The following is a 26,462-nucleotide window of genomic DNA, read 5'->3' as shown; positions in this document are numbered from 1 at the left end:
ATGCTCCCACCCTCCCAGGTACAAATTGGCGTAGGCGGGTGCATAACAGGTGCCCATGGCCACGCCTTGTATCTGGAGGTAGCGGGTGTCCTTGAAAACAAAACTGTTATGTGTAAGGATGAAAGAGAGCATTTTGAGAATACATTTTCCATCAGGAAGGTGCATGCCATTCCAACTGCTTGTGTGAGATGCTAGAGTACAAAGCCTTGACATCCAGAGTCACAAGCAGGGCGTTGGGAGGAACCACCATTCCTTCCATGGTTTGCAGTAAGTCCAAAGTGTCCTTGACATAAAAGGGAAGCCTAATAACATGTGGCTGAAGGAAGAAATCTACAAAACGACTGGCGTTTTCCCTAAGGGACCCAATATCCGATACAATCGGTCTGCCAGGGGGTACTGACAAACTTTTATGTGTTTTGGGCAGTGAGTAAAAAGTTGCCTCTCGTGGAAAGCGGTTATTGAGATAATTGTGTGTATCCTGGTCAATTAATCCAGCTTGGTAGGCTTCCCCTATAAGTGATTTATATTCAAGCTAGAAATGCTGTGGTTCCTGCTTTGGATATACAGCCATACCATTATTTGTTAGACAGTATATCTGTACACATCTTTTCATATTGTTTTCTAGTGAGGAGTACAATGTTACCTCCCTTATCTGATTGTTTGATGACTAAGTCTGGGTGATTACAGTAGAAGTAGTAGTGTTTAATCATAGTCTGGTGTTGTGTATAAGATATATTGTGTTGAAGAGGATTGAGAGATAGTAGTTCAATCTCGCTTACTGTAGACGTAAGAAAAGCCCAAATGTGTGGATAAGTCATAAGGTCGGGAATCTTTTAGATTTAAATTGTTTGCCACTGATCGCGGGAAGAGGAGCCGTGACCTGGGACGAACGCTCAAAGGTCAGTTTTTTAATCTATTTTTAGGAGCTGTCATTGGGTAGCCTTGCCCCTTAGAAATGAAAGAATTGTCAGACGGCGGGAGCCTTAGTCGGGAGCAGAGCATCCCCCCCCCCTTTTTTCGGGTCGGCAGTGGCGGCAGGCATCGTAATGGACGATGGATCTACATGGGGGGCATTCTTTTTTTATTTCATTTTTTAAAAAAGGACTTGTCAAAAACTGCCTACTGTCTTTATTTACACTGCACCACTCACTTTTCATACCCCTCGCTGACCGCTGATGACTTATCGGTTGTTAAGGACATAGCTGCTAACCTGCCGCCCCGCTCCTTAGCAACCAGCTGTTCTTCAAATGGAATTCGGATTGGTCGATCAATTTTCGACTCATTAGAATTCTTATCGTTCCAAAAATTAGAAGTCCATTAAAAAATGGATGTACACAACAGATGTAAAAATTTAAATCCACATTCCGTTTTTCATCTGATTTTCTAACAAAAAAAAAAAAACACATGACGGAACGGATAAAGAAAATGTAATGCCCATGTGAAAGGGGCCTTAAGTGGCTAAGCCAAATGATTTTGCCAAATGATTTTGCTGATTGTACAGTTTCATTACCCCCTCTTTCTGTGTATTTGTATCATGTCTTTGATGCATCTCTTATAGGTGATGGAAACTGAACGGATGATCTATCTTGTGACAGAATATGCCAGCGGAGGGGAGATATTTGGTAAGTCAAGCAATTGATATTGTTACATTTAATATGATATGTAATATGATCTGTGCACATAACTTTTTTTTTTAGTCTGTTCACCTGATCCTGCAGCTCCTGCTTCCTTGTGTAAGGAAGCGATTGACCGCGGCTGTAAATTGCTGGAGCCAAGACTTCACCCATATAGCCATAGCTTACCTGTTGTCAGAGCAACCTCCTCTCCCCAGTAGCAGCCACTCACTGACACAGGAGTCACGGCTGCAGGATCATGAGACCAGACTGAAGCTGATTTAAATAGGTAAATACACAGTTTATTCGCAGGGTATGCAGGGTAGGTAAGAGGAGGAGGGAGGGAACCTTTCTAGGAATAATTAGTGTTGGACTTTTCATGACTGCAGTAGTGACATATATGATGATTTAAAGTGCATGTTAAGGCAAAAAATAAAAATGCATGTAGTACATTTCTGGAATAAATGCACATTTCTTATTTTAAAGGGTACCTGTATTTTGTCCATGGAGGGCAAAGCAATGGGTTCTTTTTAATGGTGGTCTCACCAGCATCTCAGGCTCACCTTCCTATGCTCATTTCAGCTGAACAGTTCTTCAGATATTGGAGAATATGTGCCCTATTCCTAATTTTCCCAGCTGATGAGTTGGTGATCGATGATTGGTTGTTCAGATGTATAGTACAGTCGCAGGGATTGTCCGAGTCATTAGACTTATCTAAGCCGATCAGGACTTGGAATTTATGCAAGGTTTTCTCTTCATTATCAGCACCTGAACAGAGTAGCAAAAGTAAAGGTGAGCATGTGAAGCTGGTGGGGTCAGCAAGTAATTCTGTTGCTGTGCACTGCATAGGCGAAAGTGGTTTTGTTTTGTTTAGCACATGTCTTTTCTTTATCGTACATCACGAGACACAGAGCCATATTCATTACGTGTGGGTTATAGGCCATGTTCAGGTGAATGGACACTGGCAACAAATTACACAGGAAGTCCCCCTATATAACCCCTCCTATACAGGAAGTACCTCAGTTTTTTCGCCAGTGTCTTAAAGGTGATGGTCACAGGGGAGAAGCTCTCCACATTTTATTTTTTTTCTAAAGAAGAAGACAGAAGATTATGCTACATACCCCGATCAAAGATCGATGAATCTAAGAGGTTAGCAATGAGATCCATCCAAAAAAGTAAATGACTAAAAAAATGGTACATGAGCCTCGGGAAAGCAGATACGAGGTTTTGCCTGTAACATTGTCCTTTTTAGGCACTGGACCCTGGGACCTGGACCCTTGGTAAAACCAATCCCAAAGGCAGGGTGCTCTACAGGTCCAAAGGAGTGGCCCCTCAAAACAAGGGGACCCAGTCCTTGAAGGTCGGCAAGTGACAGTAACTCACTGTGATGGGTGAAGATTGGATTCTTGTTACAAACAGAATCCTGCGGTGGGACTGGTAAGTCAACTTTAAAAATATTTCTATGCACTGTTCTCTTTAAGATAACAGATACCGAGTGCTATGTTAGTATCTACAAGAGACAGTAGGTGTATTAGCTTTGTCAAAGTACACCTTGTTTGTTTAAACACAAGGTTTTCACCCTGCGCTGATTACCTGTAAGGTATCAGCTGTGACAAGGCACGTTTGGTTGCTTATGCTGCTCTCACCCCCTGTTGTTTGGCATGCAGTTTTAAAACGCCCGTGCATCCGTCTCCTTGGAAGCTCTGGATCAAGCAGCGCCTTCAGCGGCGTGTCTGTGGCGAAGGATTGTCCGCGCATATGAATATTCGCCATTTCTTTTTTTAAAAAAGCGTACGCTTGGAGCAGGAGGAGCGTGTCATCATGATGCAATTGGCGTGCACATGGACGCAGTACAACCGCAAACAGCGCGATTTTAAAAAGAGATACTTCCTACGTACAAGCCTCTGTCTGAAGGCTGGAGAGACACAGAGCAGCAGCAGCTGGGTTGCGTGAGTCACTGTGGGTGCATGTTTACAGGCACAGTCAGGTTCTGTATCTGTATAGCTTGGCACAAGCCTTGAGTACACTAAAGTTAGTACCTCAAGTTTGTCTTGCCTAAGAGCAATGTCCTCCCAAAAGAGGAGTGGGGGGGGAGGGCACAGCTGAAAGAGGCACTATGGTTCCACCGTGAGACCTTGAAAGTCTTAGCCATGCTTCCTCTGTGTCTACTCCCCCTGAAGGACCAGAGACAACTAGCCAATCTGAGCCATTACGGTTGTCAGGCACAGTAGCTACTCCTAGTGCTTCTGTCGCAACCTACGTCACTAGGGGCGATTTGGCAGCATTGCAAGGAGGAAAGAAACATGATAGATCCCCCTCACCTAAGCCACCCCCTTAATCAGTTCAGGATTGGGCAGAGAATGCGGAAGAAGTAGCTGTATATGACCCTATAGAAGGTCAAGCTGAGGTGTCTATTTCTGGGGAGTCAGGATCTGAGGAGTCATACTCAGCCTCTCAATCCCAGAGATTAATTCAGTCTCTCACTGAAATAGTCCAGAAAGAATAGATTAGCCGGCGCTCTCGCTCTGGATAAATACAAAGTGGTCGGGATAATCAGTATATGACAGCAGTGCATCTAAGTGTAAGACATACTTATAAAAGTATAAAAGTCCATCAAAGATAAAACAGTCCATAACGAAGGATTAAACATACTGCACTTGGAGGCACTCCGTTAGTTTTTTTCTTTTAACACTGAAATAGTCAGGTTTGGATACAAATTACCTCCCTTAGAGATGTCTGAAGTCTCTTTTTCTTCTCTAGGCTCATTGTGCCCTCCTCATAGTCCTCAGGCTTTTCCCTTACATCCGCTCTTGGCTCAGGTAATGTATACTGGGATCATCCTGTTTGGATTTTTGTTCCTCCCAAAAGGTTTTCACTATAGTATCCAATGGAGGAAAAGTTCATAAGAAAATGGAGTATACCTACTGTGGATGCTGCCATTTCTTCAGTTAACCAAAGTTTAACTTGTGCTGTGGATAATGCCCAGATTATTAAAGATCCAGCTGATAGGAGATTGGAATCTTTACTAAAAGCCTCCTTTGCTGTTGTATCATCTGCAATACAACCAGCAGTAGCAGCTATAGGAGTTTGTCAGTCTTTAAAAGACCATATTAATCGATTGTCCAGGACGGTTCCTTCTCAAGGAGAGAGTGTGGAAGATTTGACAGATCTACCTCGCACTTTGTTTTGCAGTGGATGCTCTTAGACTCCATACAGCAAATGTCAGTTCGCTCTTTTGACAGTGCATATGTACAGAATCCTATGGCTAAAAAAAACGGTCTGCAGAATTGGTGTAAAAAATTGCTGGGTGGCTTTCCCTTTCATGGAGAATGCCTATTTGGTAATGATCTGGATAAATGTATCCTAAAGATTTTGGGGCGGAAGAGTGCATTGCTAACTGTTAAGAGGAAAAGCAAACATGCTTTTAAGATTCCCAGCACTCGTACTCCCAGTGCTTCCAATGCCAGGCAGTTGTGACTGCCCCAGCTGTCTGGATCTAGGACCAAGCCTTTAGGGCAAGGGCATGTTGTCACCGCTATCCATGCTGGAATAAAGAATTTTACTTGGAAGAAACCTTTTCGTGTGTCGGCTTTATTCATATAACATTTGGTTTGGACGTTCAGTCTGAGCACCGACACTTAGCTCTTTATCTTCTCACAGTGCGGTGGAGCTAGGGTGAGTTGTTTAAGGGCAGAAGAAACTCTGGGCCCAGAGATCTACCAAGACTACCTCTAAACCTTCCTTGTGAAGGGTTGTCCCCACTCAATCGGGTGGGGAGAAGGCTGCTACGATTCTCGAAGGCCTGGGTAGAAATAATTTAGGACAACTGGGTTATTTCCACTATCTCGCAGGGAAACAAACTTAAATTTCGGGTGTTCCCGCATCCTCGGTTTGTAAAATCAAACATATCTGCAGATCCTCTAAAAAGAACATTTTTATTTTTTCTGGCTCTGGACTGTTTAAGGTCCCAAAGGGTGATTACAGTAATGCCGGAGGACAAAAGATTCAGGGGATTTTACTCAAACCTTTTTGTAGTCCCCAAGCCAAACGGAGACGTGAGACTTATTCTGAATCTCAAAGCTGTCTGTGGCCCTGTCCTTCGGTTTGGCCATGGCTCCAAGAGTGTTCACAAAGATCTTAGCTCCAGTATTGGCTGCCCTAAAGTCTCAAAGGATATCAATGATAGGATATGTAGACTATTACTAATAGATCAATCGGCTTCGGCTCTCAGCCAAAAATTTTTCCAGACAGTTAAGTTCTTAGAACGTCTGGGTTGGATTCTGAACTTGGATAAGTCAGCATTACAGCCAGCCCAGCGTTTGGAGTATCTGGGTTTCCTTGTGGACACAATACAGGCAAAGGTATTATTGCCATCAAGAAAGGTCAAAGAACTGAAGGATCTTGTTCGATCTGTAATATGGCAAAAGTATCCTTCTGTACATCTTTGCATGAGGTTATAAGGGAAAATGGTGTCCTCATTCGGAGCAATTCCCTATGCTCAATTTCATGCCAGACCTTTGCAGAACAACATTCTGCATGTGTCTGGTACCAAGAGTATGTCAGAGTCTAAGTTGGTGGTTGTTAACCACTTACCGCATATCGTACGTCGGGTAATTTTTGCGGGGTTATACCGGGATGATGCCTCTAGCTAGAGGCATCATCCCGGTACCGTGGTTTAAAGCCGACGGTCGGCTTTCAGTCGGTAACGACCGATGCGGCCCCCCCCCCCCACCCACTGCCTTCCGTGGCTTTGCCCGGGGCTCCCGTCCCACCGGGAGCCCCGAGCACCCAGCCGGCACGTCCGCCGGCTGGATGGAGTCCCGATGAATGCCGGAAACGGCATCGATTGGGTCTCCGATGACGTAACCCGGAGGCGGCGTCCATGACGCCACTTCCGGGTTACTGTGCTGCAAAAGGCGGCAGATTTGAAAAACTGCTGTATGCAAAAATGTCGTTTTCGGCATTTGGCATACAGGGAAGTATAGTGGAGGGGTCTAGGGTCTTTTAGACCCTCGATCCCTCCATAAAGTGTACCTGTCACTACATATTGGTGTCACAAGGGATGTTTACATTGCTTGTGACAGCAATAAATGTGATCAGATTTTTTATTTTTTTTAAAAACCTGTAATAAAGTTAAAAAAAAAAAAGAAAAAATAAATAGGAAAAAAAATAAAAATTTAGCCGCCCCCGTCACCGTTAGCTCTGGGGGGGCGCAATTTTAAACCGTAACATGTTGGGTATCTATTTACTCAGCGTGACATCAATCATCTTTCACAACATACAAAAAAAAATGGGCTAACTTTACTGTTTAGTATTTTTTAAATGCAGTGAAATGTGATTTTTCAAATTTTTTCCCAAAAAATGGCGTTTTAAAGACCGCTGCGCAAATACCGCGTGACAAAAATTTTTGCAATGACCGACATTTTATTCTCCAGAGTCTTTGCTAAAAAAATATATATAATGTTTGGGGGTTCTAAGTAGTTTTCTAGGAAAAAATACTGGTTTTAACTTGTAAACAAAAAGTGTCCGAAATAGGGCTGGGGCTTAAGTGGTTAACCAGAAATTTGGAAAAAGGGAAATCCTTTCTTCCATTGGTCTGGAAAGTAGTGACTACAGATGCCAGTCAATTCGATTGGGGAGCAGTTCTGGAGGAGGCTACTGTCCAAGGAAAGTGGTCTTGGGTAGAGAAAAGTCTCTCCATCAATGTCTTGGAAATCCGAGCAGTTTGTCGGGCTTTAAAATTCTGGATGCCCAGACTTCGGAGTTACACTGTTCGGTACAAACCGACAATGCCACAGCCACCAACCATCAAGAAGGCACTAAAAGTCGGTCAGCCCAGAAAGAGGTAGATCTCATCCTTTCCTGGAACGAAAAATTTGTTCCATGCCTATCGGCGATTTTCATTCCAGGAATAGAAAACTGGCAGGCAGATTTTTTGAGTCGTCAAAAGATGTTTCTGGGGGAATGGTCTTTACACCCCGAGATCCTTACATTGATCTGCAAACGCTGAGGGGGTCCCAGATGTAGATCTGTTGGCATCCTAGTTCAACAACAAGTTGAAGATATTTGTGTCCAGGACCAGGGATACACTCGCAGTCAGGGTGGGATGCTTTAGGGACTCCTTGGGAGGAATTTTATGCCTTTCCTCTGGTTCAGCTGCTACCGCGTCTGTTACACATGGGGAAACCAGTAATCCTGGTAGCTCCAGCATGGCCAAAGAGGTTGTGGCATGCACAAATTCAAAAACTGTCAGTGGCAAGGCCTTGGGTTCTTCCACTGCATCTGGATATGCTCTCTCAACGTCCGATATTTCACCCTGCTTTACAGTCTGTAAATTTGACGGCTTGGCTATTGAAGCCTTTATTTTGTAAGAGTGGGGTGTATGTGGCCCTGCAGTTTCTACCCAGATAAATCTACCCAGATAAGTCTCTAGAGGCATTTATTGCGGAGTCTGGAAATCTTACATTGCCTGGTGTGAAGCCAGGAAATGTCATCCCCGCAACTATATCATCGGGAGAATTCTAACTTTCTTGCAAGTAGGGGTAGATATGAAATTAGCCTTGAGCACTTTTAAGGGTCAAATTTCAGCCTTCGCAGTCCTTGGTTCAAACCTTCATTCAAGGGATATTACGTATGCTTCCACCAGTGAAGCCACCATTGTGTTCTTTTGACCTAAATTTGGTGCTGGCAGTTTTACAGAAACAGCCTTTTGAGCCCATGGGGCATATCCCCCTGGTTCTTTTGACCAGAAAATTGGTCTTTTTAATTGCGATACCTTCAGCCAGAAGAGTATTAGAACTAGCAGCTCTTTCTTGTAAAGAGCAATTCTTGAATTTCCATCAAGATAGGGTGACTCGACTTCCAAACTTAGGTTTTGTTTGCCCAAGGTAGTGTCCGCGTTTCACCTTTTAATCAGGACATTCTACTGCCTTCCTTTTTTCCAGGCCCTCAAACAGAGGAGAAAAGGTTAATACATTCTCTTGATGTAGTACGTGCTCTTAAGACTTACAGTGGGTACGGAAAGTATTCAGACCCCCTTAAATTTTTCACTCTTTGTTATATTGCAGCCATTTGCTAAAATCATTTAAGTTCATTCTTCTTCCTCATGAATGTACACATAGCACCCCATACTGACAGAAAAACACAGAATTGTTGACATTGTTGCAGATTTATTAAAAAAGAAAAACTGAAATATCACATGGTCCTAAGTATTCAGACCCTTTGCTGTGACACTCATATATTTAACTCAGGTGCTTTCCATTTCTTCTGATCATCCTTGAGATGGTTCTACACCTTTATTTGAGTCCAGCTGTGTTTGATTATACTGATTGGACTTGATTAGGAAAGCCACACACCTGTCTATATAAGACCTTCCAGATCACAATGCATGTCAGAGCAAATGAGAATCATGAGGTCAAAGGAACTGCCTGAAGAGCTCAGAGACAGAATTGTAGCAAGGCACAGATCTGGCCAAGGTTACAAAAAGATTTCTGCTGCACTTAAGGTTCCTAAGAGCACAGTGGCCTCCATAATCCTCAAATGGAAGACGTTTGGGACGACCAGAACCCTTCCTAGAGCTGGCCGTCCGGCCAAACTGAGCTATCGGGAGAGAAGAGCCTTGGTGAGAGAGGTAAAGAAGAACCCAAAGATCACTGTGGCTGAGCTCCAGAGATGCAGTCAGGAGATGGGAGAAAGTTGTAGAAAGTCAACCATCACTGCAGCCCTCCACCAGTCGGGGCTTTATGGCAGAGTGGCCCGACGGAAGCCTCTCCTCAGTGTAAGACACATGAAAGCCTGCATGGAGTTTGCTAAAAAACACCTGAAGGACTCCAAGATGGTGAGAAATAAGATTCTCTGGTCTGATGAGACCAAAATAGAACTTTTTGGCCTTAATTCTAAGCGGTATGTGTGGAGAAAACCAGGCACTGCTCATCACCTGTCCAATACAGTCCCAACAGTGAAGCATGGTGGTGGCAGCATCATGCTGTGGGGGTGTTTTTCAGCTGCAGGGACAGGACGACTGTAAATTCCCTGCAATCGAGGGAAAGATGAATGCGGCCAAGTACAGGGATATCCTGGACAAAAACCTTCTCCAGAGTGCTCTGGACCTCAGACTGGGCCGAAGGTTTACCTTCCAACAAGACAATGACCCTGAGCACACAGCTAAAATAACGAAGGAGTGGCTTCACAACAACTCCGTGACTGTTCTTGAATGGCCCAGCCAGAGCCCTGACTTAAACCCAATTGAGCATCTCTGGAGAGACCTAAAAATGGCTGTCCACCAACGTTTACCATCCAACCTGACAGAACTGGAGAGGATCTGCAAGGAGGAATGGCAGAGGATCCCCAAATCCAGGTGTGAAAGACTTGTTGCATCTTTCCCAAAAAGACTCTTGGCTGTATTAGATCAAAAGGGGGCTTCTACTAAATACTGAGCAAAGGGTCTGAATACTTAGGACCATGTGATATTTCAGTTTTTCTTTTTTAATAAATCTGCAACAATGTCAACAATTCTGTGTTTTTCTGTCAGTATGGGGTGCTATGTGTACATTCATGAGGAAGAAGAATGAACTTAAATGATTTTAGCAAATGGCTGCAATATAACAAAGAGTGAAAAATTTAAGGGGGTCTGAATACTTTCCATACCCACTGTACTTGAAAATGTTGGCTCCGATTCGTAAGACCAATCTTTTTTTCATATTGGCAGAAGGGCCCAGGGAATGGCAGGCAGCATCTAAGTCTATGATTTCTTGTTAAATTCGCCAGGTTATTATCCAGGCGTATGGTTTTAAAGGGAAGGTTCCACCTTTTCCGATAACGGTACACTCTACCCGAAGAGTAGGTGCCTATTGGGCAGTTCACCTTCAAACTTCTATGGCTCAAATTTGCAAGCCACAACTGGTCATCAGGGCATACGTTCACTAGATTCTATTAAGTGGATTTTAGGACCCAGGAGGAATCTGCATTTGGCCGCAGTGTTCTGTAGACAGCTATGTAGACCTTTTAGGGTCTGATGGTGGTATTGATGGTGTCCCCCCCCCCCCTACCCTCAGGTGCATTGCTATAGGACATGCCATATGTAATTAATATGGCTCTGTGTCTTGTGATGTATGATAAAGAAATATGGATTTTTTTCTACAGTTTACCTGTAAAATCCATTTCTTGGAGTACATCACGGGACACAGAGGTCCCTCCCCTCTTGTATGGTGTATTTATTGCTTGCTACAAAACTGAGGTACTTCCTGTATAGGAGGGGTTATTTAGGGGGACTTCCTGTCTGATTGGTTGCCAGTGTCCATTCATTCACCTGAAGGTGGCGTATAACCCATAGGTAATGAATATGGCTCTGTGTCCCATGATGTACTCCAAGAAATGGATTTTGCAGGTAAGCTGTGGAATTATCCATATATCTGTTGTAGTACTATTAAAGCTGAGCTTTTGTTTTTTTAGGCGAATAACCAAGTCTATAAATTCTATTTACTTGTGATTCCCTTGGTAGGAGTATATGTGATTATCCATTTATTTACTGCAGATTGGGAACTGGCATGATGTGAACACGCTATGATGACATTTGCTTTGGGTGACTGTGCAGCAGGATTATACAGCAGTCATCCCAAAAATCAGAGCAGCTGATGAGCCATGTTACTGCCTAGACATGTTGTAGCAAACACAAACACTGTTTTTGTCAGTCTAAAAAAGGGTTAAATTAGCCTCGTGACTGGTAATGAGATACGGGTCCTTCATGCATGCAGCAGCCTGACACTGTAAACAGGATGTATCGTGTGTGGGAGTCATAACATTATTTAACCCATTCACTGCTGGTTGGGGGCTATGGGGAGTTGAATAGGAATCTACAAGGGAGTGAAAATTAATCCAATTCACTGTTCCAGTACAGCGTGTAATGTTATATCAAGTTGTCTTTTCACTTAGTTACATAGAATAGCAGTCATGGAATTTCAGCTACAGTACGGCAGGGGATTAAAAAAAAAAAAAAGGGATTAGGAAGGAAACATTCAACTACTACCAGAGTGGCCTAATTTCTGAAGGTCTTAGGGGATCCCAGTGCCCCCATTTAGTTGGCTGAACATAATGTTCTGAACCCTCCTTGTTAAATCCTCTCTTTGCCTCTCTTGCACCCGCCTCCTAGCTATCCAAATATTCCCACTGCAGAGAAAAACTTTGGTTTTCTAGCATTCCTTCAGCAACCACCCCTATAAATAGGGCCAATGCTCTTCCATCCAGTGTTTTACTTTCTTTCCAGCAATGCAGGGTGAGTGCTAGGCACACAGTATGGTTAATAAAAGTTGTATTGAATTGGATCACTTTTAGGTCTTAATGTTGGAGTGTCAAGTAGCAGTCAGCTGCATTCTGCTCTTTGCCAGACTAGTAGCAAGTGTTAAATGTTTGGTGTGCATGTAACAGACAATATGCTTGCAAGTAGTTCATATCATTTCTTGAAATAGTTTTTATTCCAGATACCAGAGAATGGAAATGTTAGCAAAATACCAGATTCCCTTATGAAACAATGGGGAAAAAAGTATGCTGTGATTAGTTTTTTTTAACTAGTAAAGGCACATTTACATCACTGAATTTGTAATGCTGGTCCTACCAGATGGAAACCACTTTGAAGCTACTTCTCATTCTTTTCTTTGGCCATCACATCACCGTGTTCTGCTGTAGGCCCATAGAAGCAGATCATGCATACAGCGGTTTGCATATGTTACCATTAGTTGCAGTGAAAGTTTTTCTCTGAAGCATTGTCGATCATGGGCAGGTGAACCCGTCGATCATGGGCAGGTGATGGGTATATCAAATCCCTTGGTTGCCAACCCCCGGAGATGTTCTCTGTCGATCATACATAAACCGAGTTCTAGAAACTCCTCCCTCAGATCTTTTCATGAGGATTAGAAAGACTTTGGAAACATTATCTGTCTGCTAAACAATAATAATTAACCACTTGCCGACCGCCCTATAGCAGATATACATATATGTGATCCTGCACTTCCAGGTAGCGGATGTGAATACTGCAGACTCAATATCTGCCGTCAGTTGTTCATTTGGTGCAGAGGCAGAATGGCAGTCTGCCCATGTAAACAAGGCAGATTATTATTCTGTCAGTAGGGAAGACATGGATCCTGTGTTCTTTGAAAGCAGGAACATGGATCTATGCCTTCCCTTAAAGCACCTCCCACACTATACAAAAACATAGGCTAGGTACACAGTTAACCCTTTGATCGCCCCAGCCAGTGTCAGTACAGTGACAGTGCATAGTTTTAGCACTAATCACTGTATTAGTGTCACTGGTTCCCAAAAAAGTGTCAAAAAGTGTGTGTCCGGCAAATTCCCCTCACTTTGTAGAAGTTCCCCCTCCATTTCTGTTGCATCTCCAATACTGGAAGAGTGATCTTCCCGATAGGCAATGGACAGCAAAAAATCAACGGACTGGTTTAATTCTTGCCAACACTAAAACAAAAAAGCTAAGTTTTGATTATACATGTGCCAGCAGCTTTACACCTGTCATGGATGGTTGCTGGCTTCTTCCTTAAAATGCCGGTTGCTTGACTGTATTTGCCTTTATTACCTCAAAGTCACTGACTTGGAACAAGCATGTAAAAGTCAAAATTTGGTTATCTCGGTCTTGTTGGGAGTCACCAAAGCATCAGTGTACCAGCCAGTCAACTAGCATTTGTAGTTGACTAGTACCAGTCTGCTAAAGGCTATAGCAGGTGACTGCAGATTGCAGTTCCCTTAGCTCAGGGGTTTCTAAACCTTCTAAACAAAGGGCCGGTTTACTGTCCTTTGGACTTGAGGAGGGCTGGGCTAGGTCCAATGTGGGTAGAAAATCTCCTACCATCTAGTTGGAGTAAACAATGCCCTATCGTTGGTGCAAATAGAAGGAATTCTGCCCCATCGTTGGTGCCAGTGGGGGGAATTCTGCCCTATCATTAATGTCTGTGGGAGGAATTGTTCCCTTTTATTGGTGTCAGTGGGGGGGAGTTATGCTACATTGTTGATGTCAGTGGATGGAATAGTGCCCCAAGGGCTAGCTAAGTCAAGCAAATTCGTTACCTGGGCCACAGTTTGGAGACGGCTGCCTTAGATCTACAGTATGTGGGGTATGCATTGCAGTAAGATCCTGAAGTTGTGTTCAGTTAGCTCACACTTCATTGCCTTTGTTTGGATGAGGTTATAAAGTGCTTTTGTGTCTTTACTGCCCTCAGACTCTGTTTACTTTGGGGGGTTATGAACGGGGACAGTGGGGGATATCCTTGGCTTTCCTTATTTTGATCCATTTTTCTGGTCATGTAATAGGATGGTTGATATACAGTAACTTGCTTTGTCATTTTTGTTGCAATCACAGAGCTGATGGTACCCATTTACTAATTTAAGATGTAGATTAGTTTGGAAACAAAATACCAGTATAAACACTGTTCAGCTTCTAGATCTGTCCACTATAACCCAGATGATTTTTTTCTGAAAATTTGTACTCATTAGCAAAGCCTTCTGTCTTGAAATCTTGAAAATATGAATGTCGAGCAGCTATAAAAAAGAATTGACAAACATATTTCTCTTTCATTCTTTGATGGACACAGCTCCTGGTATTCATAACCATTGGGTTATACTGCCCCCTACAGGAGTAGGATACTTAGCAGAAAAAAATTCTGGCTGCACCCATGGGCAGTCCCAGGGGGTATACTCCCTCCCTCTGCTATAGCCACTTATTTCTTTTTCTGCCTAGTCAGGAGTAAGGACCTAGTTCCTTGCTGGGATCTTTGGTCCATTAATTTTTTTCTTTTTAGATAGAAAATGTTTTTTCTCCTGGATTTTTCATGTGAGATCTACAATCAACTGCTGGACTGGGCGACGGGCTGGATAATTTTCTAGATCCAGTGGCACCCATGTCTGGCCAGCGAGCGCGCGCAGACCTCAGCTCTGCACCAGGTCGGCTGCGACATAGCCCCACTGGATGGGGGCTTGCCTGCGAGTTAAACGCCTCACGAGGTCGCATACGACTTGATCTCAGCCCGAGTCACAGTGTTCCTCCTGGCCGACAGCCCACCCATTTCAATGGAGAGGGGTTCTGTCTGGAGCGGTACCCGCCTTGTTCCTGGTATGGTGAGTAGCTGTTGCCCCCCCCCTGTAGGGTTTTGGGATGGATGTACCCCCGGTTCCCCTCTTTCCCGCTGGCACCCCCCCTGCCATGTCCCTCTTCCTGCCACCCCCACATAAGCTGGGGCTATTTTGGGTGGTCTGGCCATTTTCCTGGGGTGGGGGCAGGGCGCTGACTGACGATGGGGTCGGGGGGGCGGGGGGGCTTAGTTGCGCCGGTGACCGGACGATCAACTGTGTGTGTGGGGGGGGGGGGGGGGTTGTACCAGGTGGGGGCTCCTACCAGGGTGCCCCCCCTCCTGCCTGGATCTGTATTTGAGGCGTGGTCTCCCAATCCTGGGTCCCTGTATGCCTGGTGGTGCCGCCATTTTGTTGTATACTGTGTGTTCTATACATGGTGGCCATGTTTGTGTAGTCCAGCGGCCCTTTTGCTGTGGTTTGCCATTGAAAATAGCAGCGGCCATGACAGTGTAGCCCTGTAGGCGGTGATTTCGGCAGTCGGAGCCCCTCCTCATCCCCTGGTGCTGCCTCTTGGATCATTTTACTTCCTGATCACCGAACATGTAGTGCAGATTATCCTAGTGGCATCTGGTGCTTGTCTCTGCAGGTGGTGAGTCTGGTCGGGTCCTCTCCCTCTCTGCTGAGAATCGCTTGGTGCTTTGTACCTGGCGACTGGGTGGTGCTGCTGCCAGCGCAGTGGGGGTTGTCCCTTAGCAATGTTTTTACACTTTTTTTGTGGGGTCCCCCTGGTGACTCGTGGAGTCTATGGAGCACATTTCCCCACCTGATTACCTCTCTGAGGCTGCGGGGCCCTCTGGGTCCCATCCATCCATCCATGCTTCCACTGACGGCGGTCCTGGAGTCCCTTGCGTCCCCGGTGAAGGTAGCTTGCGTGCGACGGTCTAGCAAAAAGTGCCCCCCGCCTTTCCCTGCCTCATCTGTCTCATCAGATCCTAAATCTGATTAGGCTGCCACGGACGTGGGTCACCCTGCTGGGTCTGCAACCACACGCCTGGAATCCTCTGATAGTGAGGATGATTCATCCATGTCTGTTACCACACACGAAAAGGTGCTGGTGGATGCACTGATTGTATCTGTGAGACCCTGAAGATGGAGGACGCAGCTGAAGCTGCGACGGAGGCGCAGGTACCCTTTGACACTCACAAGCCTTTCCTTTGCCTGCCTATTTTGACAGAATTGTCACTAAATAGTGGGGACGACTAAAGCGTCCCGTGGGATCCTTAAGCGCTTTACTAGGTGTTATCCCTATGAGGAGTCCCTTCTTATGAAGTGGACTGTGCCACCAGTGATGGACCCTCTTGGTTTTCAGATTAAACAAGGCAACCATGATTCTGGTTGAACAGTCTCCAATCTTTAAGGTACTGGAAGGCGGAGGCTGTGTCCCGCCATATGTACACTCTGGCTGGTTCGGCAATGAGGCCGGTATTCACCATTGCCCTAGTGTGGCAAAATCTGACCGAGTGGGCTAAGCTCTTATGCCGTGACCTGGTGGGGGAACAGCTCCCCGCTGCCTTTGCCGAGCTGGCGGACCAGCTGGTCCAGGGGCTGCAGTTTTTTCTGTGATGCCTCTTTGGATGTTGGTTCCCTGATCGCTTGCCTCTCTCTTTTGTCAGTGGTCCTTCGGTGCGTCTTTTGGCTAGAGTGCTGATCTGCAGATCAGACTTCGAAAAAGGCCTTGACTTATCTTCCTTCCAAGGAGATCACCTGTTTGAAGCTACCCTGGATGACCTCATTAAAATTGGGGGGGGGGGGGGGGAGAGTACTTTTCTTCCACAGGCTACTAAGGGCAAGAAACCTTGTCGTAGACATTGGCCTTCCTTCTCAGCTCATAAAAAGTTTTTTGTTCCTAAGGGTCGACTAACAAGGGCTTGAAGCCTTTCAGGGCCCCTTCAGGAGGATCCAAACAAACCTGGTCTGGCAAGCCTTGAATATGTCTACATGCCATGTAATTTAGGTACTGTTTTGTAACCCTGTTTTGATCTTTTTATTCCTTGTTTCCCCCCCGCTTCTCCCCCCCTCCCTCCTCCCTCTCTTTTTTGTTGTTACACTTGTCACACCAACCTAATCACATTAGACCAGAGCGCTAGCCAATCACTGATCTGCTTTACAGTCATTGGCTTTGACGGCCTGGCTGTTGAACGCCAGATGCTGAAGGATAGGGCTTTATCTGAGTTGGTGATTCCTACCCTGTTGAATTTTAGGAAATCTACTTCTAGAAAGATCTACCATCGTACGTGGAAGATGTACATTGCATGGTGTGAGTCTCTTGGGGTTGCTCTTTTCCCCTTCTCGGTGGCTCGGAGCGTGACCTTCCTTCAACAGGGGGTTGAACAGAAAGTGGCCTTAAGTACCATCAAGGGCCAGATGTTGGCTTTGGCGGTCTTCTTCCAACGACCTTTGGCCACACTCCATGGTGCGTACCTTTCTTCAGGTTGTCCGACATTTGGTTCCTCCAGTGCGGACTCCATTGCCACCCTGGGATCTTAATTTTGTTCTTTCGGCTCTGCAGAAGCCTCCTTTTGAAAATATTTGGGAGATTCCTCTGCTGACGCTGTCTCAGAAGTTGGCCTTTTTAGTTGCTATCACTTCTGTGTGCAGGGTGTCGGAACTGGCAGCATTATCCTGTTGTTCGCCTTACCTGGTAATTCACAGGGATAAGGTGGCTCTTCGCCCCTGTCCATTTTTCCTTTCGAAGGTTGTCTCTGATTTTCATTTGAATTAAGTTATTGTGTTGCCTTCCCTATGTCCCAGGCCCAAACATCCAAAGGAAATTGCCTTGCATGCCTTGAATGTGGTCCGGGGAGTTTGGGTGTACCTGGCAGCTACAGAGTCTTTCAGGAAGTCTGACTCTATTTGTGCTCACGAATTGACCTAGAAAAGGGTTGTCCGCTTCCTCTGCGACCATTTTCAGATGGATCAGACAGACGGTGGTGTTCAGGCCTATTCCATCATGGGTCAGGTTCATCCTTTCCCTCTTAAGGCGCACTCTACTAGGGCGCTCAGTTCCTCCTGGGCCATCCGTCGTCAGGCGTCAGTGACGCAGGTTTGCAAGGCGGTCACCGGGTTGTTGGTGCACACTTTTACAATGTTTTAAAAAGTGGATGTATTGGCATCTGCGGATGCTTCCTTTGACCGCAAGGTTTTGCAGGCTGCTGTTTTAAGAGGACCTGATCCTCTTTGAGGGAATTTTTATTGTTGTTCCTACTGCTCATGTTTAACACTGCTTAGGGACGTCCCAATGGTTATAAATACCAGGAGTGTTGTCCGTCAATGAGCGAAAGAGAAAATGGGATTTTTGACTTACTGTAAAATCCATTTCACTGTTGTTCATTGACAGACACAGCACCCAGCCCTCTGCGGAGTTATTTTCCTGACACTTGTTGCAAAACTAAGTGGCTATAGCAGAGAGAGGGAGTATACCCCCTGGGACTGCCCATGAGTGTTTAGAAATTATTTTTCTGCCTAGTGTCCTACTCCTGTAGGGGGCAGTATATCCCCATGGTTATAAATACCAGGAGCTGTGTGTGTCGATGAACATCAAAGAAATGGATTTTGAGGTCAGTCAAAAATCCAATTTTTCCTGTATGTTTGTAAACCCAAACAGTGAATTTCTTGTTTGTTCATGTTTGGTCTAATAAATACGTCACTGAAATGTCTTGTTTGGGAAGTTAAAAAAATAAATAAAAAATGCTGTTTGGTTTTGCCAAAAATCTTGTGAACCGATTGTTTCATGTACTCTTTTCATTGTCCTCTCAAGATGTCTACTCAGCTTTCTCATGGTTTCTTATGGACTACAAAACACCTCCCCAGCTTTGTTGTAGTGATAAGAAAGGAAAAAATTCTATTCTGTAGTTCACCAAAAGACAACTGGGCAGGGCTGACACCATTCCTTGCTTTTTTTCAGTCCGTAAAAGCACTGTTTCAGTCCGCTATAGGAAATCAGAAGCAGAGCGCATTTCTGCCAGGAACAACAGCTATTCTGTTAATGCAGACTCTTAAGGAATGAAACATGGGTAAATTAGCATGCTTATTTTCTTGACTATTGGGTTATACTGCCCCTTAAAGGAGTGAGACACTAGGCAGGAAAAAGCTCAACTACGCCTATGGGGCAGTTCCAGGTGGTATATTACCACTCTCAGCTATAGGTTGCCTAGTCAGAAGTAAGGATCTAGTTCCTTGCTGGGATCTCTGGTCGTGGCAATCTTTTTTCCTTTTAAATGGATCATTTTCCTATCTTTGTTATATGCTTTCTGTGAAAACTGCTGGACTGGGCGACTGGACTGGATATTCTAGATCTAGAGGGTACCCCCAGCCTGGCCAGCGAGCGCGCGCAGGCCTTACCTCCACGCTAGGTCAACCGTGACATAGCCCCACTGGACGGGGGATGGGCTCACAAGGGTGCATACCATCTGGCCTCGGCCTGAGTTGCAACATTTCTCCTGGCCGACAGCCCCTCTATTCCGATGGACCAGGGGTCTGGAGGGAGCGGTGCCCACCCTGTTCCTGGTATGGTAAGTAGCTGCCCCCCCCCCTTACCCTGGAAGGTTTTGGGGTGGACGTTGGCCCCTCCCTGGGACAGTGGGACCCACGGGTTCCCCTCCTTCCCAGCCCCTCTAAAATTTTGGTAGTCACTGTGGGTCTTCCATGTTAAATAAAGCTACTTTCATTCCGGTTGAGGAGTCCCTGGCCTTAAAAGATGCGGGTGATAGGGGGGCAGAGGCCCTGGCCCGCCATATGTTCACTGGGGCTGGTTCGGCACTTGGGATGGTATTTACTATTGCCCTAGTGTCGCAAACTCTGAACGAGTGGACTAAACTTTCATGCCGGGACCTGTAGGGGAAACAAACTTCACCCCTGCCTTTGTGGCGCTGGCAGGTCAGTTGGTCCATGGGCTACAGTTTATCTGTGATTCCTCTTTGGATGTGGCTCTTTTGATTCTAGGCTGTCTGTATCAGCAGTGGTTCCACCGGATGTTCCAAAAGGACCTGGTCTTGCAAGCCATGAGTGGGCTCTTTCAGACTTGCAGACAAGGCTTCCTCTACATGAAGGGGCGCCCTCACCCTGTCTGAGGGGGGGGGACATCTTCGCTGATTTCCGGATCTGTGGACCTACCTGGTACAGGACAAGTGGGTCCACAAATTAATTTGGTCTGACTATAAGATCGAGTTTCGGTCTTATCCTCCGGAAAAGTTCTTCCCTTCCAACCTGCACTTGTCCCCAGATCGCTTACCGGGTCTCTTTCGGGCAATGCAAGTCTTGTTACTTCAACGGGTGATTGTTCCGGTTCCAACTTTGGAACATTTTCAGGGGCTTTACTCAAACCTTTTTACAGTTCCCAGGAAGGAAGGCAAGGTGCGTCCGCGCGCTAAACTGCTTAGTGCGGGTACAGAAGTTCTGAATGCAGTCCATTTGCACGGTAGTGGCCTCCTTACATCAGGGGGATTTTCTCGCTTCTATCGACATCAAGGACGCCTACCTTCACATTCCAATATGTGCCGGTCCCCAGCGCTTCCTCCCCTTTGCCGTGGGCGAGGAGCATTATCAGTTGGTGGCATTACCCTTTGGTCTCGCCTCTATTCCTCGGATCTTCTCTTCACAAAAGTGTTGGACCCGGTGCTAGAATTGTTGCGCCAGCTGGGGATCGTGGTACTGGGGAAACCGGACGTTCTTCTGCGAGCGGAGCCTTCGACTGCTCTGATGGACAACTTGGAGATTACTCTGCAAACTCTAAGGGAGTTCGGTTGGATTCTGAACCTTCAGAAGTCTGCTGTGGTTCTTTCCACAAAACTGGACTATCTGGGTCTGACTCTGGACTTGGCCTCAGCCAGAGTGTTTCTTCCTCTGGAAAAATTCCAGACATTGCAGGAGGCAATTCAGCTTCTTTTGTCCAGCAGACGGACATCCCTCCGGGCTTGCATGCAGGTGCTCGGCCTGATGGTGTCTACCTTTAGAGGCGGTTCCGTTTGCACAGTTCCACGCGAGATCTCTGGTAAACGAGATTCTGGTGAAATAGAACAGGAGACCACGGTCTCTAGAGGTGGCTTCATTCTCCGGCACTTCGACAGGGAAAATCCTTTCTCCCCTGTTCTGGACGGTTGTCACCACGGATGCCAGCCTGTCCGGGTGGGGAGGCGTCCTCAGCACAAATTGTGCTCAGGGGGTCTTGACTCTGGAAGAGTCCAGACTGCCGGTTAATGTACTGAAACTCCGAGCAGTCAGACTTTGTCTGGATCTTTGGACAATTCGTCTTCAGGGGTGTCCGGTACGAATTCAATCAGATAATGCCTCGGCCGTGGTCCATGTCAATCACCAAGGGGGCACAAGAAGTGTCCTGGCGGCTCGGGAACGAACCGGCTATCTAAGGTGGGCAGACTGATCCCTTCCAGCCCTCTCTGCTGTACACATTCCAAGGACGGTACAGAGGTTTATGGCACGGTCTCGGGATCCTCTGGCCAAAGCCACAGATGCATTTTAGTGGCTCCGGACTGGCCTCACTGGTCTTGGTATGCCGATCTGATACGGCTGCTTGCCAGTGCTCCTTGGAGACTTTCTCTCAGGGAAGGTCTGCTGTCCCAAGGGTCAATCTTCCTTCCTGCTTTATAGTTGCTGGCTTTAACGGCTTGGTTTTTGAAAGCCAGTTCCTGAAGGATAGAGGTTTGTCTGAATCTGTGATTCCTACGCTGTTAAAGGCTAGAAAATCTACCTCAAGTAAGATCTACCATCGAACTTGGAAGAAGTATATTGCGTGGTATGAGTCTCTCTTGGGGTTCCCCCTTTTCCTCCAAGGGAGTTCGACACTTGGCTCCTCCAGTGCTGTCTCCATTGCCGCCGTGGGACCACAGTTTCGTTGTCAATTCTCCAAATACCTCATTTCGAAGATATTCGGGAGGTTCCCTGCTTAGGTTGTCCCAGAAGGTGGCCTTTTTGGTGACTAATACTGCTGCACGCAGGGTTGTCTTGTCATTCACCTTACCTGTTGCGTTCACTGAGATAAGGTGGTTCTTCGTCCCTGACCGTTGTTCCTTCCAAAGGTCGTCTCTAATTTCCATTTGAATGAAGACATTGTGTTATCTTTCCTATGTCACAGGCCTAAACATCCTAAGGAAATTGCCTTGCATGCCCTGGATGTGGTTCGGGCAATCAGGGTGTACCTGGCTACTACGGAGTCTTTTAGGAAGTCAGACTCACTATTTGCACTCACAGATGGACCTCGGAAATGGTTGGCCGCTTGTGCTGCGACCATTTCTAGATGGATCAGACACCCAGTGATTCAGGCATATTCAGGGGTCATGTTCCTCCTTTCCCTGTGTGCACTCTTCTCGGGCGCTTAGTGCCTCCTGGGCCTTCCGTCATCAGGCGTCAGTGTTGCAGGTTTAGTGAAAAATGTATTTCTATAAAGTAAATCGCGCTCTCAAACACTAATACGTGGTGATAAGTATATTGTCCACCAACACCAATGTGCTTGAAAAAAGTGACTTATTCGTGAAAATTGCAACTCCTCCAAATAACTGTGAGCTGTGATGAGTGATCTTCCACCACCGGTAAATTAAATACCTACTCACCAGAAATCTAATTTTATACGCATATCCAGCTAATGAGTTCTCCCTCGCGCCAATAGATCTTCTCCGCTAGTGCCACTATTCCAGTTAGACTTCAGAATTTATGCCATAAATTGTAAAGAACAAAGGGCCCTTCATAGTATTTTCCATTTTATTTATTAGCGCATAGTCAACAAAAAACACTTGCAAGATCGTATATTGCAAGGAAGCTATTCATACAGCAGGGATGCCATTCTGCGTTCCACCTGCTTCCAAGCACAGGAAGTGACGTGTCACGTTGTATTTACCCTACGTGCGTTTAGTCTGAGTGTCCGACGTCATCAGGGGTCACATGACCTGACACGTTGCCTCTTCTATTTATACAGACCCTGATCCAGGATATCCAATCTCCTGCAATCCTCATACAACTTATCAAAAAACAGTATCAGACAACCACCAAATTTAATTACTATTTCAGCAGACCATGCTCATATTAACTGGTAATTATACTGGTAAATGTAATATTAAAGTGAACCTCATTCGGCTACCTCTAGTGGAAGCCAAGGGTAAATGCACCTAAGGCATACTACTTTGAGCATCTTATGGGATTCTTCAATACTATTGACACCATCTAGTGGTTAGAATCAATCAATGCGTGTATGCTTGGAATGCAATTTACAACATATAATAGTTAAAACATCTATAAAACATTTGAATAGGGATTGGAAGAAGTTGTAACACCTTTACATATCGTTAGTTAGAAATGAAACAATTTAAATCAATGTCCACATTCATTCCTGTTGGACTCAAGTACGCAATTCAAATATCTATTTGGTTTCATTCCTAGACACTTTTTTTTCATATTCCCTCTTCTCCAGTGGGGTTCAATTCTATCTATCCCATAGAAAATTGCTAGACTGGGGTCCAGATTATGGTACATCCTAAAATGATTGGAAAGACTGTTTTGGAAATCCCTTTCTGATATTATTCAAATGCTCATTTATTCTGGTAGCTAATTTCCTAGTTGTTTGCCCTACATATTGTAACCGACATGTAATGACATAAGTCACATGTGTTGAGTCACAAGATATGAATTTCTTTATTTTATATTCTTTCCCTGTTACAAACAACGTCAATTTCTCTATTTTTTCTTTTTTCCAGTTTTATTAGTTTTACATGCTTTATATCTCTTACAGTGGTGAAAGCCCTTACTATCCAAAAATGTAATGTTCTTTTTGGGTGTGTCATAAATATTGGGTGCTATTTTATAATTCACTATGCGCTAATAAATAAAATGTTAAATACTGTACTATGAAGGGCCCTGTGTTCTTTACATTTTATGGCATAAATCCTGTAGTCTAACTGGAATAGTGGCAGTAGCTGAGAATATCTATTGGCATGAGGGAGAGCTCATTGGTTGGATATGTATATAAAAAATGTTTTCTGGTGAGTAGGTATTTCATTTACTGGTGGTGGAAGATCACTCATCACAGCTCACAGTTATTTGGAGGAGTTGCAATTTTCACGAATACGTCACTTTTTTCAAGCACATTGGTGTTGATGGGCAATATACTTATTAGCACGTATTCGACAGTGTTTGAGAGCGCGGTTTACCTTTATAGCAATACATTTTTCACTTAATTTGGCCTATTATGGCTTTCAAACCTGCTGCCTCATTTTGTTAATAGTAATGTTATACAAATTTGGTTCACATCAGTCATTAATTCACTGCTACATTTTTTAACAATTTAAGTTTACTTTAATTTTATTTCATGCTCACTTTGCACTAAAAGATTTCACAGTGATTAATTAATCCAGGGTGCGTAGGTATAAAGTATTGATTTGTAAAGTGTTGCAGGTTTGCACGGCGGCCACCTGGTCATCGGTGTACACTTATACAAAGTTTTATAAAGTGGATGTGTTGGCATCTCCGGATGCTTCTTTTGGCAGCAAATTTTTAGAGGACCTGATCCTCTTTGAGGGTGTATTGTTTTTTTCAGGTCAGCTCCAGTTTATGGTTGAGCTCCATGTTACCTGGTTGGTTACGGTTTAGCCTTGGGGATTTTTTTCTTGTTGTTCCCACCCCTCATGTTTGACACTGCTTTGGGACATCCCAATGGTCAAGAAGATAGGGAGCTGTGTCCGTTAATGAACTAAAGATAAAATGGGATTTTTGACTTACTGTAAAATCTATTTCTCTGATGTTTATTGGCAGACACATCACCCAGAGAGTGGGTGTATACATCCTGGTACTGCCCCATAGGCATAGTCAAGCTTATTCCTGGCTAGTGTCCTTTTCCTTTAGGGGGCAGTATAACCCAATGGTCAAGAAGATAAGGAGCTGTGTCCATCAATGAACATCAGAGAATTGGATTTTACGGTAAGTAAAAAGACCCATTTTTTTGTATGGGACCCTTATATTTTGCTAAAGGCAGACAACCTTGATGATAAAAGCATTTGGTAAACACTCACCTGGTTTAGATACTCTGTCAGATTTTGATTGTTTTCTGTGTCCCCATTGAAGAACATTACCTTCAGTTCCTGTGCTGAGGACAACAAGGATAGGAATTCAGAAAAAAAGGATGCAAGACATTCAGGGCTAGTCACTGTGCACTGCTTTTCCCATGTGTTATATCTCCCGTTGTTTTGTATCAGTGAAATAATTAAATCTGCTTCTACCTATTCATATATTCACAAGATCATCCTCCTTCTGTTGTGAGCCCCCAAATATAAACGGTAGTTTACAGTGTTTACCTTAGTGATCGCTGCAATGGCCTCAATCCCAAGGCACAGAGCTACAGTGCATCTGGAAAGTATTCACAACGCTTCACTTTTTCCAAAAATCTTTGCAAATGATTAAAAATTAAAAACAAAAACAAAATCACATGTACATAAGCACAGCCTTTGCCATGACACTCAAAATTGAGCTCAGGTGCATCCTGTTTCCACTGATCATTCTTGATGTTTCTACAACTTGATTGAAGTCCACCTGTGGTAAATTCAGTTGATTGGACATGATTTGGAAAGGCACACACGTTTCTATATAAGGTCCCACGGTTAACAGTGCATGTCAGAGCACAAACCAAGCCACGAAGTCCAAGGAATTGTCTGTAGACCTCTGAGACAGGATTGTATCGAGGTACAGAAAAATCTCTGCAGCATTGAAAGTCCCAATGAACATGGTGGCCTCTATCACCTGTAAATGGAAGAAGTTTGGATTGACCAGGTCTCTTCCTAGAGTGGACCGCCCGGTCAAACTGAGCAATCGGAGGAGAAGGGTCTTAGTCAGGTAGGTGACCAAGAACCCGATGATCATTGTGACAGAACTCCAGCGTTTCTCTATGGAGAGAGGAGAACCTTCTAGAAGAACAACCATCTCTGCAGCACTCCACCAGTCAGGCCTGTATGGTAGAGTGACCAGACGGAAGCCACTCCTCAGTAAAAGGAACATAACAGCCCACCTGAAGGACTCTGACCACGAGAAACAAAATTCTCTCATCTGATGAAACAAAGATTTAACTCTTTGGCCTGAATGGCAAGTGTAATTTCTGGAGGAAACCAGGCACTGCTCATCACCTGGCCAATACCATCCCTACAGTGAAGCAAGGTGCTGGCAGCATCATGATGTGGGGATGTTTTTCAGCGGTATGAACTGGGTTACTAGTCAGGATCGAGGGAAAGATGAATGCATGTACATAGAAATCATTGATAAAAACCTGCTCCAGAGTGCTGTGGACCTCAGACTGAGGCGAATGTTAATTTTCCAACAGGACAGCGACCCTAAGCACGCAGCCAAGATAACAAATGAGTGTCTACGAGACAACTCTGTGAATGTCCTTTGATATCCCAGCCAGATCCCAGACTTGAGCTTGATTGAACATGTCTGGAGAGATCTGACCATGGCTGTGCACCAATCTGATGGAGCTTAAAAGGTCCTGCAAAGAAGAAAGGGAGAAAATGGGCAAAAATAGGTATGCCAAGCTTGTAGCATCATACTCCACAAGACTTAAGGGTGGAATTGGTGCCAAAGGTGCTTTGACAAAGTTTCCGTCAAAGGCTGTGAACACTTATCAGGGTTCGTACAGTCATGAAAAACCTGGAAGTCATGGGGATTTTAAAATGGCAATTTCCAGGCCTTGAAAAGTGTTGGAAAATTAACTTAACCCAAAAGTTTTGGAAA

The 26,462-nt window shown here is 44.9% G+C and overlaps 1 protein-coding gene across 2 annotated transcripts in view; it reads left to right on the top strand.

Moving 5' to 3' along the window:
• Positions 1–26,462, top strand: part of SIK3 (SIK family kinase 3) — a 390,005-nt gene that overhangs the window by 157,358 nt on the left and 206,185 nt on the right. For both annotated transcript variants that reach the window (XM_082274215.1, XM_082274214.1), the window contains exon 3: positions 1,559–1,622. In XM_082274215.1, the coding sequence (XP_082130341.1) occupies positions 1,559–1,622 (64 nt within the window). The remainder of the gene's footprint in view (positions 1–1,558; positions 1,623–26,462) is intronic.

Source organism: Pelophylax lessonae, assembly GCF_965119305.1.
Source record: "Pelophylax lessonae genome assembly, chromosome: 12".
Taxonomy (NCBI): Eukaryota; Metazoa; Chordata; class Amphibia; order Anura; family Ranidae; genus Pelophylax; species Pelophylax lessonae.
Note: the sequence above shows the minus strand (reverse complement) of the source record. Positions and strands in the feature narration are given on the sequence as shown.